The sequence below is a fragment of the Pangasianodon hypophthalmus genome, chromosome 3 (assembly GCF_027358585.1).
Source record: "Pangasianodon hypophthalmus isolate fPanHyp1 chromosome 3, fPanHyp1.pri, whole genome shotgun sequence".
NCBI classification, from domain to species: domain Eukaryota; kingdom Metazoa; phylum Chordata; class Actinopteri; order Siluriformes; family Pangasiidae; genus Pangasianodon; species Pangasianodon hypophthalmus.
The window spans coordinates 20,529,614-20,549,019 of NC_069712.1; the positions used below are offsets into that span (position 1 = coordinate 20,529,614).

General features: G+C 38.1%; 2 protein-coding genes across 2 annotated transcripts; one reads left to right on the plus strand and one right to left on the minus strand.

The window, feature by feature from the left end:
- Positions 1-1,939: 1,939 nt before the first annotated feature.
- Positions 1,940-6,712, plus strand: LOC113544755 (alcohol dehydrogenase 1). The gene is made up of 9 exons (XM_053232824.1): positions 1,940-2,089; positions 2,827-2,928; positions 3,102-3,243; positions 3,350-3,437; positions 3,687-3,912; positions 5,763-6,017; positions 6,102-6,234; positions 6,362-6,500; positions 6,591-6,712. Exons 1-9 carry the CDS (start codon positions 2,072-2,074, stop codon positions 6,619-6,621), a joined length of 1,134 nt encoding a protein of 377 aa, XP_053088799.1. The 5' UTR covers positions 1,940-2,071; the 3' UTR covers positions 6,622-6,712.
- A 972-nt stretch (positions 6,713-7,684) lies between these two features.
- On the minus strand, positions 7,685-16,672 carry metap1 (methionyl aminopeptidase 1). Its single transcript, XM_026935343.3, has 11 exons — positions 16,518-16,672; positions 14,292-14,343; positions 14,102-14,208; positions 13,935-13,995; positions 12,771-12,862; positions 12,008-12,091; positions 11,194-11,332; positions 10,624-10,755; positions 10,294-10,437; positions 10,100-10,165; positions 7,685-8,730 (listed from the first exon to the last, which is right to left on the minus strand). Exons 1-11 carry the CDS (start codon positions 16,632-16,634, stop codon positions 8,564-8,566), a joined length of 1,161 nt encoding a protein of 386 aa, XP_026791144.1. The 5' UTR covers positions 16,635-16,672; the 3' UTR covers positions 7,685-8,563.
- Between the last annotated feature and the right edge of the window lie 2,734 nt (positions 16,673-19,406).

A 19,406-nucleotide genomic window follows, 5' to 3' on the forward strand; every position in this document is an offset into this window, starting at 1 on the left:
GGAAAGCCTTACTGCAGAGCTCTCATGTGACGCATCAAATAAAACCTGCATGTATGAAGAGTGCAAAGAATGCAGATGAAAAACTTTCCCAATCAAGAAAACTGATGAGGGATTGATCAGAGTCTCTGTGATGCAATGGATCACAGAGTGAACAGAAGATGAACTCAGTAGAACTCTGAAGAAGGAAGTCAAAATGGCACTGGATGATCTCATTGAGCTGTTCAACTGCATGCTTGCAAAATTTAAAAAGCATTCATTCAACATTAGCCAGCTGTTCTCTTTTTGCCAAGAACTCGAGGAATCCCTTGCTATCTGAAGCTATACTGCACATAGACTTCTGAGAACTATTCATGCAAGTACAGCAAAGAAATTCAAGCCGTGCACTTTGGTGGCTCTCGCGAGCAGGCAACACTGCATACTATATGTAGGAGGAGAAGCTGAACCAGTTTGTTTTTGTTCCATCTCCCCATCCAGACTGAAAGGTCCTCCAGCAATATGGCAACATCTTGATCTTGAACATCAAGTGAAATGTTTGAACCATATAGGAGCACACTGCTTCTTCTGGCCATTAAGGGAAGACGAGATATGGTGCCTCTATGAAGACATTGGTTAATTCCACTACCAAGTTCTGTTACTGCACAGCCCATGGAAGCTGATGGACATATGGTCTGAGCTACTAAAGTAAAGATTTCAGAAGAAAAAATATAAAGTGAAGTGAATTACCTGAAATATATTTAATGCATTTTGTTATGTTGCAGTTTTCTAATTAATGTCTTTTGAAAGATTAAATCTTCTGAAATTTATAGTTTAATTCCTCACATTTTAAAAATGTTTAAATGTTAAAGGTTTCTTTTGATGCATACATTAAAAAATTTTACATTTCAAACATTAATGTTGTATGAAATGGTTACATTTGCTTAGGCTTTGAAATATTTCCATTTTTGCAATGTGAATTATTAATGAAATGTCTACACACTGCACAGACTGTGTTCTTATACAGGTCCTTTAGAATTTGCTTCTTTAGTTTCAGTTGTCAAAGCATTCTGTTGGTCAGAACCTTTTAAACTGAGATACATTTCTAAATATTTTAACATTACAATCATATCAGAGTAAACTAAAAGAAAAATTAAGACTACTTTGACCACTTCATTTAATGCCATATAGCCCAACAATGTAATCCCTGTTATTTGAAAATATTTAAGAAAATAATATATTTTGCCAATATTAAAAAAGAATACTTGGGTATTAAATTGAAGAGGAATATTAAGCAAACAGTAACCATATTTCTTTTTAAAATCTTAATAGATCTGATCCCGTTTTCTCTAAAGATTAAGAAGCCATGTTAATACAATAACTATGAAAAATAGCTTTTTTGCCCAATCACTTGTTATTTAGTTGGGGACAAAGTGATAGTTTTTTTTATGCTACTAATTCATTGCAAGATATTCCCTTCATATAGCCATATGTCCATGTTGTTATTAATATAACATGCTGAGATGGCCTGATAGGTTTTTCTAATAGTTTAGTATGTCCCTTATTCAAGGAAAGTGAAGGACAAATTTTTTTTGTGTCTCAAATGTCCTCCAATGCTGAAATGACCCATTTAGCAGTTTATCATAATTGTTTATCAGCTTCATTAAATATTACATTAAGAAGGAAGGACTCTGGCTCAAGCTAAAACAAGTCTTTGTTTCGTAAAATGTCTGTACCTCCTTTTTGGCTCCACTGACTTACTCACGGGAAAAAGTTCTTCGTATGACTGCTGACCCCAGGCCCAGTGCTTCTCTTGCCTAATCCTAGCTACCACCTGGCTCTAATCACAATCTTACATATGTCGTACGTAAATTATTAAACAAAATAAATTATACATTTATAGTATTTCAACAATGTGACATTTGTTAACCTTCTCATAAATCTGTTGGATAGCCTATAGCTCCTCCTTAAAGAGAGTTAGAGGAAAGTGTTTCCTCCCTATTGCGATTTTTGGCGCTTGTGTATATAATTGTGAGCCAAAGACTTTGTGCTTTCTCCCTCTCTCTCTGTCTCTCTGCAGAAGTGACAGCAATACAACATGGCCACTGCAGGAAAGGTATGTAGCTTTCCCTCTTTCTGTTGTATCTATAGCTGTTCTTCCTTTGTATTTGAAAGCTTGGTATGCATTCACCACACTAAACTCTGCCATGTAAGATTGATTTCAAATCAAATGAAGAAACTGACAGTAGTCAAGGTTCAGATTGATAGTGTGTAACACAGTTAATGTATTTTATATAAAATGTATTTTATAGACTGCAACAAGCAGTCATGCACTTTCATGTTGATTCTGTATTAAGAAAAATGTTTATTTTAAATTATGAACCTACTTTTGCTTTGGGGTGGCTATCGGGTGTTAGTGCATTTATATTTTTTTATTCAAGTGAAATGACATTATATGCTACATTAGACATAAAAGAAATTTTGGAAAATATGATGCATGAGATCATGTAGAAACAGTCCCACAGAAGGATATACTTACCTTCAGAAGAACTTTTAAATCTCTGAGACTCTGATACAAATGTAATATAGAAACACAATAACAGCTGCTGAAAAACAGTTCCACCATACTAAAGCTGGAACTTCAATAAACTATTTAACATTTGATAAGAAGTCCTCTATAAACACCACTAAAGTCAAACATTACCCAAGAATCAAAAACAGATGGTTGGAAAGCTTCCATGGTAGTCAGGGATCAGTGTATCTGCAGAGTACATAACCATATTGCACTACGCACATGAGAAACAAAGTCTCTATTCACTACGCCACAAATTGTATGTGTGTGTGTGTATTTAGGTGATTAAATGTCGGGCTGCTGTAGCCTGGGAGCCCAATACTCCTCTGGTGATGGAGGAGATTGAAGTGGCTCCACCCCAAAAGAATGAAATCCGTATCAAGGTTTGACATTACATTTCTTCTTCTTCATGCCTTTGCTGTTGCTTTCATGAATCAATCCTACACATAAACATATACTTTTTTTAAATTTATGATAAATTATGCTTTTTTTTTTTTTTATTATTATTATTTAATCTGGCGCATGAGGTGTACTATGATTCTGTCCTGTGCTGTAGGTGATTGCTACAGGCGTTTGTCACACCGACTTGTACCATCTGTTTGAGGGAAAGCATAAGGAGGGCTTTCCTGCTGTCCTTGGCCATGAGGGGGCTGGTGTGGTGGAGAGTATTGGACCTGGAGTCACCGAGTTCAAACCAGGTCGGAACACCTACAACGTTCGCTATTCTCTCTGTTCCTCTGGATTGCTACTGCTTGCTTACCTGTAGTGTACTGACCTCTTCTGTGTGTGGCAATGTTTTTGCAGGTGATAAGGTCATTCCCCTCTTCATCTCTCAGTGTAGAGACTGCAAGTTCTGCAAGAGCCCAAAGACTAACCTGTGTGTGCATAGCTGGTAAGAAACCTACATAAGTACATAATGCATACAAAACAACAACAAAGCAGAATAGAGTAGTGGGCAAGAAACATGTTCAGCCATGCATGTAGCATGTACACAGCAAACTTTATTTAGCAACCTGTAATAAAGAGGTTTGTAAAGGTGGTAAAAGCAAGACCCTTAAGCAAAATGTGTCCAAATTTAAAGTCACTTTAAAAAAAAAAAAAAGGTAAATGTAAAAGGGACAGTGAATGTATTTTTTCACAGGTCTAGTGATCGATATGCTCAGATGTCCGATACCACCACACATTTCTCCTGTCGTGGTAAGCCTGTCCTGCAGTTCATGGGCACCAGCACCTTCTCTGAGTACACTGTCATGAACCAGATTGCTGTGACGAAGATCCATGATGATGCCCCATTGGACCGTGTGTGTCTGCTTGGCTGTGGCATTTCCACTGGCTATGGAGCAGCTATCAACACGGCCAAGGCATGTGTAGTGCTTCTCTCTCTCTCTCTCTCTCTCTCTCTCTCTCTCTCTCTGTGTGTGCGCGCATGTATCAGTCCATCTCAAGTGGTCCACTAATCGTCAAGTAGGTTGCTTGACAGTTTTTAATTTTTCTGATTTTTTTGAGTGACTATCTCTATGTATTGACATTGCAAAACCCCCATTTATTAAAAATTTTTTATTTTATTTTTTTTACTTACCATGATGGCCATCTTCGTGTCATGGCACACAACAAATTTTGATTATACAGCTGTTTACGGAAACCACAGTATCTCGGCCCTGGATGGTCCTAGCACATTACAAGGTACATGCACATATATAAATATTTTGCACATTCTTGTTCCGCAGACTTAGAACTTAAGTCCAAAAGTAATGCCCAAGCCTCACAGTTCCACTTTTAGGGTCAATTTAGAATGGGAAGAGTTCAAGTCTCAGTCTTAATTTTTTTCAGGGGGTAACTAGGTAAGTATAGTGTGCAACCTGCCTGTAATTTTCTAGTAATCCTGAAGACCTTGGTTAGCTTGTTTGGGTGTGTTTGATTAGGGTTGGAGCTAAACTCTGCAGGACAGTGGACCTCAAGGGCCAGATCTGAAGGACCCTGATCCATCATGTTGGTACAGGTGTGCAGCTGGTATGCGTGAATAGATTTTATTTAAATATGGAATTACAGTGTTCAGTTGGATGTTTTACGAATGAGCAGTGTCATAAACAGAGCTCAGAAGTCACTTACTGCTTTTACCACAGGAGAAACACCACTGTAGCTCTGTTTATGATACTAAAATAAAAGAAATTAAGACTGAGACTCGAACCCTTCCCATTATAAATTGACCCTAAAATTGGAATGTGAGCAATCTTGAGCATTACCTTTGGACTTAAGTGCTAAGTCTAAAGAGCAAGAATGTGAAAGGTTTATACATTGTACATGTACCTTGTGCTCTAGGGATCAGTTTTTGTTCCAAGGAGCTAAGACCATCCTGCCGAGATACTTTAATTTCCGTAAACACCTATGTAACCAAAATTTGTTGTGTGCCATGACACAAAGATGGCTGTTATATTTAATCCAAGTAAAAAAAAAAAAAAAAAAAAACCCTGATGGTTTTTCAATGCTAATACATGGAGGTAATCACATGCACATAAAAATAAAATAAAATTGGTCAAGCAACCTGTATTGGACCACATGAGATGGAATGACAATATATACAGTACTAAAGTGCAAAAGTTTTTTTTTTTTTTTTTTAGTACAAACTGTTATAGATTTGTATTTTATGACTTTGACATTAAGTCAGTACAAAAACATTTTAGATTTCCAAACATTAGTTTTCCAGCACAAAATTAAATGTTACAGAAAAATGTGTCAGTAAAGAAAGCAGCATATTACATAAACACTTTTCAGATAATAAGAATAATGAAGGCTGCTGGGTTTTGCTGCAAAAATAAGAAGCGAGTGTGACAAAGTCTCCAGAAGAACTATGGCTGCTTCTGCAAGATGCTCAGTAACACTTACAGCTCATTTCCTCATAAAACTGCACAAAATTGTACCTGAGACGACTAAATTTATTTTATTTTTTTAAAGCAAAGGGTCATCACACCAGATATTGACTGATTCATTTATTACTGTTTACTGCTCTTTCTACATTTAAAAAAAAAAAATACTGTAAACATTTACTTTCATTATTTCTGAAGGCGTCTTTTGCTCTACAGCATTTCTTTGTGTGTGCTTAAGACTTTTGTGCAGTACTGCATATATACACACAGTAGAGTACAGTAACAGTACTGCATAATGGTCCTGCTGCAGTTAGATTGTGTTTATATATGACAGTATGTGGTTACAGGTAGAGCCAGGCTCCGTGTGCGCAGTGTTCGGGCTTGGTGCCGTAGGCCTTGCTGCAGTCATGGGCTGTAAGAATGCTGGAGCTTCCAGGATCATTGCTGTGGACATTAACGAGCAGAAGTTTGAAAAGGCGAAGGTATTTGGTGCCACTGAATTTCTGAACCCCAAATCGCACACAAAGCCTGTCAGTGAGGTTCTGGCAGAAATGACCAACGGGGGTGTGGATTTCTCCCTGGAGTGTGTGGGCAATGTGGCTGTTATGGTAAGCTGTGCTAACACACTTGTATATTGGTCTTTTTCCCTATGACTAAATTCTATATAAATAAATTATTTTTGTTCTCTGAAGAGGAGTGCACTGGAGTCGTGTGTTAAAGGTTGGGGCGTGAGTGTGCTTGTTGGCTGGACGGACACTAATGATTTCTCTGCTCGACCAATTCAGCTAATTGCTGGAAAGACCTGGAAGGGCTCACTATTTGGAGGTAACCTGGTATTTAGTAACATAACCAAAGCCTACTGAATGGAAATAGGTTTAAATTTAGCCGTTAAGTGGCTTTTCATTAATAACAAATGTGCTTCAGTTGATCTTTGCACATCTGTGTGTCTCAGGCTTTAAGAGTAAGGATTCTGTTCCAAAGCTAGTCCTAGACTACATGGCTGGCCGTATAAAGCTGGACGAATTTATAACCCATACTATGAGTCTTGAGCAGGTCAACGATGCCATTGAGCTCATGAAGAAGGGAGAATGGTAAATGGTTTATTATTCTATTATCTACTATTCTATTCATCTTAATTTTTAAACTGTTCATTTACGTAACAATTATTTCCTGTCTTACAGCATTCGAACCATCCTGAATGTGTCTAAGTGAGAAGAGCACAGCTGCCTGAGACTAGAATGATTCTGCTTGTCATGTCTTGTGCTAATCATTCTCATTAAAAGATAAAGCTTGCAAATACTAACTCATTTTGTCTTGAAAATGTGTTAATATTCTAAAATCCTGCATTACACAAAATGTTCATACTTAAGTGTTCACATTACTCAATTAGTGTATTTAACCTGCATGCCATTATAAGCCTATAACCCACATACTGAAATTAGATTTTCTAGTCCATATATTATACAATTATATAAAAAGCAATGGGGTGGATGCCATTTATATAAAATATTTGCATGTGCTAATAAAAATCTAAATGCAATAATGGTTCTGCCTTACATCTTTATGAGCTCATCCCATTTACACCAAGACCTTTATAAGTGGAATGGGAATCCTAGTTAAGTGATTAATAAAATGACCTTGGAGAATCTGCCTGATGATAAACTGCAAAGAAACATCTGTTCCTTTTTATTTTGTGAAAATCCCTTCTGAATCTGACTCCAGGCCATATGATGTCCTTACGCAACATGAGGAAATTTTGAAATATATCCAGTCACGTACATCTCTGGAAGACTGGAGCCAACTGACAAGCTATAATCCAAAAAATATTTTACAACTACAATCTGCAGACTAAATAGCAAATGCATTTCTGAATTCTAACACTCTGTTTTGGTCTTTGCCAAGCCAACCAAAGAAAAACCCTCAACTATTTTAATAAGCTAAAAAAGGCATCAGTACCTCCTCAGACAGTTTTGTTTGAACTCTAAACATCTATTGCATAATAAAATGGGCTCCAGCTGCCAAAAATCTCCCTGGATAAACATATCCCCATTTGAACTACTGATCTAGTAAACAAACTATTTTGAGCAGGGTTTAAGGAGTAAAGTTCTGAAAATGACTGGACAGAGAAGGGGTCAGAGAAAAGGACAGCTGCCAAATAAATTACACTAAACGTTTTATTTATGTAGAATTTACTATGTTGTTGCAAGTTTGTATAAACATCTCAACCTCCCCGTACCAAAATCCAAAACTGGACCTTTGCAAATACACAGACAAAGAGACACAGACACACAGTTTACTCACATTTGGGTGAACAACACAAAACCTAGAGACCATCCACAGGGAAAATCTGCTTTAATACAGCTTGAATGCAGATCAGTGAAATGGGTTTGACTGGGTTGCAGACACACACACACACACAGCACCAATGACCAAAAACCTAGCAATGTTAGATCGACCCTGCAGAACACTTCTGTACTGCATCAGCCAATAACAAATGAACTATACCCTCACTTATATCATTTATTTAAATAAGCCACAACAGAAGGGTCTGATGCACTCTGGTGGAACTTCATGAAAGACATTGTTTGTCATGAGGCACTCTTTTGTAAACAGGAGGCTATGGCCAGGGAGTATGTTTAGGATAAACAAAAAAGGAAAGAAAAAAAAATGCAGTAAGATTTTATTAACCAGTCTGTTTGGTATCATGTGGAAATGCATGACATGCATACCATTCATACTAGGACACACACAATTAATCCTGAACTCAAACATTCAATAAAGTGTGTGCAGGTATGTATATATACATACACACACTCACTCATTCACTCATTCATTCATGCATACACACACACACACACACACACACACACACACACACACACTCCAAGCAAAGGGTGGTGGCACTGCGAGCAGGTCAAAGGTCAGTGCCTTCCAGTCTGATCAGATCCAAGCTGAGTCCTATGACTGTTCAGATGATAAATTCATAAATAAACAAATCTCCACTTCTCGCCCAATCAGACAGTCCATTACCATGGCCACTTGGCCAATAATCTTCTGCCCAACAGAGAACCACAGTGTGATTGGCTGATCAGTGACAGGGGCGGAGTGGATGTGTCCTCCACTGGGGAAGGGCTTGTATTCTCACCCGAGCACTCTACATCTGTGACAGGAAGTGAGCACGGCCATTTTCATCGAGTCGACGAGTGAGAATTTCACAACCTGTTTCGGTCACCAGAAGTGTGTGTTCAAACTGGGCAGACCGTTTCCCATCTCGAGTAACAGCTGTCCAACCATCTGGCCATGTCTCATCCTGCCAACCACCTGCAAAGAAGAGAGGAGCAAGTTTATAAACACTCAAGCATTCTTGGAAAGAAAAGACTGGAAAGTTTCTGACGTGTTCAGACACATGCTTACTTCTCAGTGTAAAGACCAAGCAAACTTCTCATAAACTGGATTCAGCAGTCCATAGACTGCTTTTAGCTAACAATTTCTGTTAATTGTTATTGTTAAAAGGAACAATTACACTCATGCATTTCATCATCTCTATTAACTGATATTGTGGTTGTAGACATACAGTCAGATCCACATTGACAAAGTTATTGTTACTTTAGCTGTCTAACAGAGTATATTGGATATGAAATTAAATGATGACCATAAAGACTATAAACCTTCAGCTTTAATCTATGAGTATTTACATCCAAATTGGGTAAACAGTGTAGGAATTACAGCAGTTTTTATAGGTGGTCCCCCTATTTAAGTCCAAAGAGCTGTCACTGCCAGTGAAGCAAGTCATCATTAGGCTGAAAAATCAAAACAAACCCATCAGAAACAAGCCCATACAATTCTAGAACAACATCCCATAGACAGATGAGACAAAAATCTACTTGAATTGCTGTAATTCCTACTATGTTCCCCTGGTTTGGATGTAAATAAATATTCTCAGATTAAAGCTGAAAGTCTGCATTTTGAGGTCATTTAATTATTTAATTATTCATTATATTCATAATTTAATTTCAACGCCAATATATTGTGGTAGACAGCTGTTGTTTGCTAATGCCTAATAAGGTTGGGTGCTATTATTATTGTTGCCAAGAGCATGTCTTAGGGTATATGCATACTGAAAGCAAATTCACCATCCGAAATTTCGGAGAGTTGCAAATAACTGCTCTAGGGAGAGTCAGATTGCAAGCCGTGAAAACCTGACTTGCAGGGTGGCACATAAACAAAGCTGATCTACTTTCGCATTTATGAAAATTTCAAGTGGCATCTATGTTGCCCTGAATAGCTGTGTGCACAGTGTGTGTCACAGTGTGTTGCACAGATAGTTCTTCTTTTCAAAAAATTCATTCCTCCCAAAAAAAACATGGACAAATTAAAAGTTACAGAAATATCTGGGTTTTCTATACATGAGCTGAATGATTATAAAATATTTGTTTTTTCTGATTGGTTTGTTTGCAAGCTTCAACTGACACACCCTGCAAGCAGTGAGCACTACATGCAAGTTAAGTGAAGCAGAGCTAAGGAGAGCAGCTGTGTGCAGAAAGTAATGTACCATAACACAGGCCCCTCTCTCACTAATGTACTCTGCTTGGTCAACCACAGCACTCAGTCTACTCTTAGAGTATATGTTTAGCATGAATGATTCATGGCAAATTCACAATTCTGATCTAACTCTTTTTTAGGCTCTTACCTTCACAGATCATGGGTTCAATCGTGAAGACATGACCAGGTTTCATCACTCCAACAGCTTTATTCTCTATACACAAACACAAAACTCAGTATTCAGTCAGGACAGACTGTATGTTTAAATCTCAGTGGAACATGACACCCGTGCTCCTCTAATTCACTGTGTGTGTGTGTTAGTATACACACATAAACGCTTACTTGCATAATGCGGCACGTTGGGTGCCGTGTGAAAGAGTTTGTGGATGCCATGACCACAGTAACTTCGCACCACAGAAAATCCATTAGCCTGTGCATGTTTCTGAATGATGTTCCCCAGCTCCCGATAACGTACACCAGGCTTCACTGTATGGACATGACAACGCATCCCATTAGTGAGCTGTACAGTGATGCAGTGCAGCCCTGACCTCTAGAGGCCATGCAGCATATGCAAAGCAAAATATTACACTGAAACACAAAGCTCCAACTGTATATATTGTAGCTTATTCTGAAACCATCATACAAGGCTAAAGCAAAATGTATCTTTCTTACCAGCATCAATAGCTTGCATAAGGCATTCATATGTAGTCTGCACCAGCCTTTTTGCCCCATCATCCACTTCACCCACAAAAAAAGTCTCGTTCAGATCTCCATGGTAACCGTTGTGGAAAACAGTAATGTCCACTGAAATATGAGAACACGGGTTATTAAAGAACAGTGGCTCTTCATCCAACAACAGAAGGTAATGTACAGCCATACAGTCATACATGATTTTTTTTTTTTTTTCCTGCATTATATACAAATAGAAGAGCAATTGCCATGAGTTGAAGCAAATGTGTGTATCTGGAACCACTTCTACAGAATCTGTAGCAAGAATTCAACAGCAAATCTATGAACTTGTTAATCTTCTGTCTAGACCCGTACCTTGTTGTGATCATTGACATAAACCTAAACTACCATAAACTCATGCTAGAGCTGTTCATAGTTGTGTTTATATGAATATGGAGTGAGTGTGTACTGGTGGATGACAATTGTGCCTTTCTAAAAATATTAACAGAGCTGCTCCTTAAAGACAATATCTGAAAACAGGTGAGTGTGCGAGTATTTTTTGTGTGTGTGCACCATTAAGGATGTCCCCCTCTTGTAGGGTGCGGCGGTCTGGTATTCCATGGCAGATGACCTCATTAACTGAAGTACAGCAGGACTTTGGAAAGTTGTAATAGTTGAGGGGTGATGGATAGCAGTTCCGCGCTGTGCATGCCTTAAATGGGCAGAAAGCAAGGTTACAAACATTTTTATAGTTTATTAGTTAGAATTTACTTATCAGACAAGTCTTGTGTGATTATATCAAGAAAAAATTAAATAAACCAGAGCTCTGGAACACACTGGTGGTAAATTTGCATAACTGTCCATATGAAATGAATGGTGTTTGCTCTAAAGATTAAATGACTCTCACAGTGCACTAGCAGCCTTTTTTTTTTTTTTTTTTCCCCCAGTATGGTGATTCAGATATGACCAAGGTATAACACCTTAAGACCACTAAAATGTACACTTACCATTAAAAAGCTACAAATATACTTACTTTTGCATTAAAAATAAGCTTAGTCTGTAGCATGTATAAGGAACAGGACAGCAGCTGAGGTTATGTTTAGTACTTGTAACACATAAAACATTTGACCAGCTCAAAGGTAACACAATTCCTGTTGACTCTGAGCAATCAGGCATTTTTACTAGAGAAAACAACATTTTAATAAAGCAAACAAGATATATCTAACATTCTTTCCTGGATATTAAAAAAAAAAAAAAAAAATCTTTGTTCCAATATCCGATTTCTTAGTGTGTGTCTGTGTGTTGTTTTATTCTCAGTCACCAGTATACAATAATTAATATTTAAGTGGACACGAAGGAAGAATGGTCAAAGAGAAGAGAGAATTACCAGATGTACAGCATGATCAATCTCCTCTGTTGTCACTCCAGGTTTCACCATCATGGCAGCAATGTCGAGAACCTCTCGCGCCAGCTGCAAAAGAATCACCCACATGAGTTAAAACTTGATCCAAGCCATCAGTACTGTAAGAAATACTACGCAAAGCTCTACTACACAGTCTAAGGGCATTATTACACATGGCATGAACGTTTGTGTCCATAACCAGGAATGAGTTTGTGCTTGTTTGCGGGAAAGCGTCATCATTATTTTACTTCTGCTATAGAATTTATGCAAAATAAGAATTAATAGGTAATCACATTATTTGATGCCTGGAGCAGGAGTGGATCACTCATACATTGCAAGTTCACAGACCACCATTTTTAGTCGATATATGTTCCCTGGACTGCCCCAGGGGTAATGAAATTGCATTACTCTTACATTCTCATAGTAAGATCTTAGGCTACTCAACAAAATTTAATATAAATTAATAAATTATTAATAAATATAAAATAACTACATTATTTTGGATAATGATCATGTGATCAAACATCAACTGATAAAATTCATTTCCTTGTAACAAGGGATGAAATACAGAACAATGCACTTTGCACTTTGCAAGTACTGGAACGGAACAATTACACAGAAGACCAAATTGCCTCAGTTTCCATGTGGCAATACCAGTGGTTAATAATTTACACTCAGTTACACCAACAGGCATGATTTATTAAAAAAAAAAAAAAAAGTGCGATATAAAAGACAAAGCTGGATTTACCTTGCAGACGATTCTCATGCCCTCAGTCTCTTCAGGAGTAAGGATCTTAATTTGCGAAGTCCCTTTAAGGGTCTGCTCCGTCTCAGACATCCCTATCAGCCAACAAATTCACCAGTCACTAAGTGTCCAGTTCACAGTATTCATATTCACTCTACAGACCAACCAATTTACAACCATTTATTCTTGCTCTGATCTATGGAGGTCTCTTATAAAACAGCAGTACTGAGGTATAATCATGGACAATTTCAGCAGGGTTACAATACCAGCCATGCAAAAAAAACAACACTCACACAGACACTGTAAATAAGAAAAACCTGCATCTCTCAAAAACTCTTGTAGGACAACAGAGCACCTAACCACAAGGGCCTTACACCTGCCTCTGTTGCTGCAGTGAGCAAAAGAAAACACAAACACACTGCAATAACACTCGTACAGGTACAGACTCAAAAAACCATCTCAATTACACCCACAACATAGAGCAGAGCAAGTAAACACACACACACCTGGTATTAGCAAACATGTAAAAATCAGACACATAGGAAAGCAGGAACTTGTCTACTCTGAATTTACTACTGCATATTAAAAAGCTTTTGCTGGTACTCAAATATGCTCAACTATGAGCCTGTTGCTAATGGTCCAGTTCCCCCATTACTTACAGGAAGATTCTGCAGCTTTGGTTTAAAGAGGAAATAAAATACAGTTCCATACAGTTATACATGGTGCATAGAGCTCTTATTATGTGCTATTGATACATAGAGCAAAATCTGGTTATGAAATTACCGATAACAGACTTTCTAAAACAGAACAGTGTATTTTATGTATGGAATTAAATACACTATTATTGTATAACTGGATTTATTGTATGAACTGTCTATGTAGGATCCTCTTAGCTAATCAACATGTATTAGAATTATAGAAAGCAGTGGAAACTGTTGATGGCTGCCAAGTGAAAGTCCAAGTTTTGCCAAGTGAAAGTACAAGATTCACGAGAGTATTATTTTATTGAACTACAGGAGAAAGGGTTAAATTAGGAGAGATAAGGAAATAAAAGGAGCAAGCTGTGTTTTGGGAAACACAAAACTAAAAAGAATTTGGCTGGTGGGTCACATTTTGTTTCACCTGTACTCAAATGTGGTTGTGTTTGTGCAATTAATTCAGTCTTACCCAGCGGGTGATCAGCATAGTCCGGCCTCTGAATGTGCCCTGGAACAGGCCGCATGGGTGTCTAAAAAAAGCAATCAAAAGAACAATTTTTCTGTAAATTTTCTATTTTCTGGATTGTGTTTTTTCTGGATCATTTTTAGTGGAAGATGTTTTATTTGTGCTCATACCAGAGGATAGTGAGGTCGCAGCTTGCCAGAGTACTTGTATCCAGGCCAGGGATCTGTGTTGACCTCCTTCTCCACACAGTTCTTTTCCTCATCCTTTTTGTCCTCCTCTGTTCAAACACCCAATAACAAGGTCTGTTATACACATCACCAGTGAAAAATACAGAAGGTACAATGGGAGCATGATACGTACTTGCTTTCTTGTGAAGCAGTTTGTGGGTACCCCAGCTGCCTTTGAAACATTCCTAAAAACACAAGAAAAGTTTGTAGCATGTATAATAAACGTTTTGTGCCTAAGAGTAACCATGACACACAATGACACAAACCGCAGTGATATTGAATTCTCAAATATGATTGGCCAGAAGGTGTTGATTAATTTTCTATAACTGCACAGCTGTGAAAGTAGGCCCGGCTGTAATTCAAGTCACTGGTTATATTAATGCACTTGCTCTAAGACATTTATTTATATATGGAAGGAGTCTCTGGTTACAGCACTGCGATGGTCAGTACGTTTTTTTGTCTTATAACCTTCAAGTAAAAGGAAAATAAGAGAGAGGCTGGTCAGGGAATGACTGTTTATAACTGTACGTGAGAACAAAAACTAACCTGTCTCATGGCCGTTCCACAACATTAAATTTTCATTAATTAATAAAACAATTCCACTGTGATTTTTTTCCCCTAAAAGCACACCCCGCTGTTTTATTCCTCACTTGAAAAACCTAAAAAGGCCATTTCTGTGGCTAATGGTGAATATGGCTAGGCAATATGACCATATCACAATACATTTTCTGAGATATCACTTACAGCATGTTATAAAAGCACTGTCAGTACTTTTGTAACTTGTACTCGTCCGTTATTCACAGTATCGTGCAGCTGACTAGACGTTAAGATACACTGTCCCACAACATTTTTGTAGATGATAAACAAAAGATGATTCAAAGCAGCACTACTGTTTATGTCAGCGATGAACGATCATTGTTTGTGCGTCACCTCTCTTACAAAAAAAAAAAAAAAACAGGTCATGTTCTCGCATCAATCACATGTTCTCATAGCTCACTTTCTTGTCATGTCAATTCAGCAAAATGACATGGAACAAGAAGAAATGAGGCGGAACGAGTGGGGGAAGCAAGGTTGTTGTTTTGCTCTCTGAAACTTGTTGGCCTGTCACTCATCAACCAGTAAACGTTTTTAGATTTCTGAAAATCCAACAAACTACCACAGATGGAGCAGAGCAAATCATGATATTGGGAAGACACTATAACTTGGAAAATTAGCCAAGATAATAGGTCTTTCTTTCATTATTATCTGTATTTGTATTGTTATATATATTCGTATTATGGTGTTTAAACTGCATAAAGTACTTTTATAAGACGCAGTCTCCTACGCAGAATATTTATGAGGTTGAGTATGTATTGTTTATAAGCTTAACACATACAGTAAATGTAAAGTTAACTTAAATGCCCAGCCCTGCCATGGCATCACTGAAATGTTTGGATTGCAATCTGTCCTTGTACCACACTTATACAGTACTAGGTCTGTATAATGAGTTCAACATAAAGATGTTGATTTTTTTTTTGTCTATATGTCCCAGGACCTTTTCCTTCCTTGTCCACGTGCTGGATCACTTCTCCTTCAGTCAGTGTACAGTTAACTCATGGTTTACAGATTAAACACTGCTCATCACTGTGACTAAACAGCATGTGAGTATTTTTGGAGGACTAGACATAGAATAAGCAAGTTCACACCCCGTTTACAGACTTGCAACAGGTGGCCGACTAACTCCACTACACACAACGAGAAAATAGATTTGCCCTGAACTTGCAAAACCCTTGTGGATTTTTTTCTTCCTTTAAATTTAACTTCTTATGTGCTTTCCGATTCAGTCAGATTGATCATGTAACTGGAGCAAAGTCACCCCCAATACACAGCAGTACCAACCCTGAATTCAATCCCTGAAATATCTGATTCAAGTGTGAACCTGTGTATGCCATAGCTGTATGCCATGTTTCTGAAAGGAAAGCATGCATTTTTTATTTTACTATGGCTGCTTGGCATCTTGAAGGAGAACCAGTCTGGTGCTCTGCTGATTTCACTATCAAGCCCGTGTTCCCAAACTAATACTTATTAACACACAACCCTCGAAACCTCTCTACATTTATGGAGAGCTAGGTTTATTATGACAAAAGGGTTCGTCAAAATGTGTAAATAGGCGGCACTAAAGTTTAAAAAAACAAAAACAAAACCACAGGGAAAAAAAAAAACAAAAAAAACGCCGGTCTTCTTGGCCCACAGAGCTTGTTGTGCTAGCTATATGGCTAAAACCGGGTGAGCCTAGTTTTAGCAACGTGCTAGCTAGCTAGCTAGCCCGCTGGCTAAGTAGCACATACACGGCAAAGCTCAAGCGGAACCTGGGCACTACCTGAGAGCAGAAATATGATCCTTGTATCCCGAGTTTAATACAAGTGGGACACTGCAGTTTGGCTTCTTTACTGCAGCCCTCGGTCTCGCACGCCCGTGTCGCCAGCACCGCCGCCATGCTTTGAGTCGAGAGAGAGAGAGAGAGAGAGAGAGAGAGAGAGAGAGAGAGAGAGAGACGCAGCGATGAGCACTCGAGCGGGAGGGCCCTCATTAGTGCACTACATAGGGCATAACAGTGGATTCTGCACTCTGTGTAGTACATTAAATATCCAGCAGGGGAGCTGTTTGGTGTTCAGCGTCTAAAAAAATCCTAAATCCTAAAACTTCCACAAGTATTTATTCTTATTTGTCATGTTGTCACTTTCTTCTGTATTAAAAAAAAAATAAGTCCCTGCTGAAAAATCCAGTATAGCCTGAAAGCCTGAACAGATTTCCAGATTTATCTGTCCAAATTAGTGAACAAATGTTTGATATTTTCTGCTTGCCTTACTTGTGTTACCTGGCTTAACCAACAACAACAGCACAACTATGGGTATCCATCCATCCATTTTCTGTACTGCTTATCCTACACAGGGCAGCAGGGAGCCTGAAGCCTTTCCCAGGGGACTTGTACACACTGGATGGTGGGCCAACCCATCACAGGGCACAATCACACAAACATTATACACTACAGACAATTTAGAGATGCCAGTCAGCCTACAACACATGTCTTTGGACTGGGCGAGGAAACCAGGGAGCCCCCGAAGCGTGGGGAGAACATGCCAGCGCCACGCACACAGGGCAGAGGCAGGAATTGAACCCCAAACCCCAGCGGTGCAAAGGAGCAGTGCTAACCACTAAGCCACCATGCTCCCTAACTATGGGTATTGATAGTTCAGAAAATTTTTCCTTCCTACCAGCACTTAACCAACTCTGGGACCAGTGTGACCAGGTCCTCCTGTGTTTTGGCTACTGGTAGCAAGTCAGGTCAAACTGGTCAGACCAAGCTGCTTTAGCAGGGTTTTTCATTAGCTAATTCCTAGCCTTTTTATTTTTATTCAATATTTTTTTCATTCATTATTATTCATATATGAATGTAAGCCAACTGGGATGTGCAACTTCCATATGTGAATATAGGATAGTTTTTTGTGAGTTCAGGAGAGATCTGCTAAAAAACAAATGACAATTTTAACTGAAAAGCATAACAATTTCAGTAGTACACACTAAAGTGTGTTTCTACACATAAATTACAAACCCTGCAACAGGACCATATCATTTTTCTTAATTGCTGACATTAACAACTGGACCATCTTTTTTCATATTCATTGATTGTGAAAAGAAAACATAAATATCAAGGCAAAATCTTTTGTGAAATACTGTAGTCTTAGACTGCAATGATGAATTATAAAATAAAATAATTATTAATTACTACTACAACAGTTCCCCACGTATCTTACATTATATTTGTACTATGAAGCTTGATGTCAACGGGTTGTTAGCTAGCAACCTCATGATGGAAAACCCATTGTAACTAAGCTATTTTTGTTATGCAGGATATTGGTAGAAATGCAGCAATCTGGCTAGAATAACCTATCTAAAATTTTGCTAACTGCAGAGAATGAATATGTGATATGTGATAACTAGTTTGCCAGTTGAGCAACTGACAAATGTCCAATTCATGCTGTGAATATATGACTGTCATCAACAATAACTGAATTCATGCTGATGGATAATGTAGGTTATCCATGCTATGTTAATGTTGTACCTTGGCTTTTTGTTGTTGTTGTTTTTACTATGGAAATAGAGCAAAGAACAAAGTTGTAGTCCTGAAAATACTATTTTTGGAAAGTACCTGACAATACCATGGTACACTTCCGGGGTACTGAAGATTGGTATGGTATATTTGAATATGCCATGGTACTATCATCATAGAACCAAAGTAGTGCCACAGTACACTTTTTGGGATTGGGTATTTTATCCAACTGAAATTGGTATCTCTACAAAAAATAGCAATAATACCATGAAGGGGCAAGGGTGGGGTCAGTAAGGTAATACGTGAACTGCTGTATTGTTGCCTCTGCTCCTTCAGAGTATGTGAGAACATTGCTCTACCCTTGCCAGAGTATTCCTAGCTAATTCTTGCAGGTGTTCTTGTGAATGTTTAGGAATAATATCCTCTCATTAAGATGGGTGGGACTGCTTTCCAAGGACACCTGACTATGAGCAATGCAGATGCACCTCTGTATTAACTCCTCTGTGTTTAGCATTTGTTGCCCATGCACACACTGCCTCCACACTGTCTGCCTGCACCTTCCACGGACACCACAATGAGAAAAGGCTTAGGTACAGACTTGATGCATTTTTCAAATTGTAGCTTCTTATGTATTCTTTTCCTTAGCCTCCTCTCTTTCCCTCAGTGATATAATCAATATCCCTTTTTCTCTCTTTTCTTTTACTTTGTTCTTGCCTGCTTTATACATTTGGGGAAAAAAGAATATATCCTCTTGGTTAAGATTCTTGTGAGAGCACATTTTGTGTGACATGTTTTGTCACCTATGGACATGACCTGTCAAAGATTTCTTTATTTTTATATAGGTAAATCATGGTACAGGTAATTGGTGACTATACATAAGTTTGTTTTTGTGTCCCATGCTCATGGGGGGCTGGGTTTGGGGCTTGATGGCAACCTAAGCTAAGAACACACTGATACAACATTAAAAATTAAACTGCACTAGAATATTAATTAAAAGGCTTTATTACTTTGAATAGACTTTTACTATATGAATTGTTGACTAATCATCTATTCAAGATGTCTAATAATATTAATAAATGTATTTTTGCATATGAACAAAAATTCCACATGTGGGACTCAAGAAAAATACAAAACGAAGAATGAACATCAGATCAACTT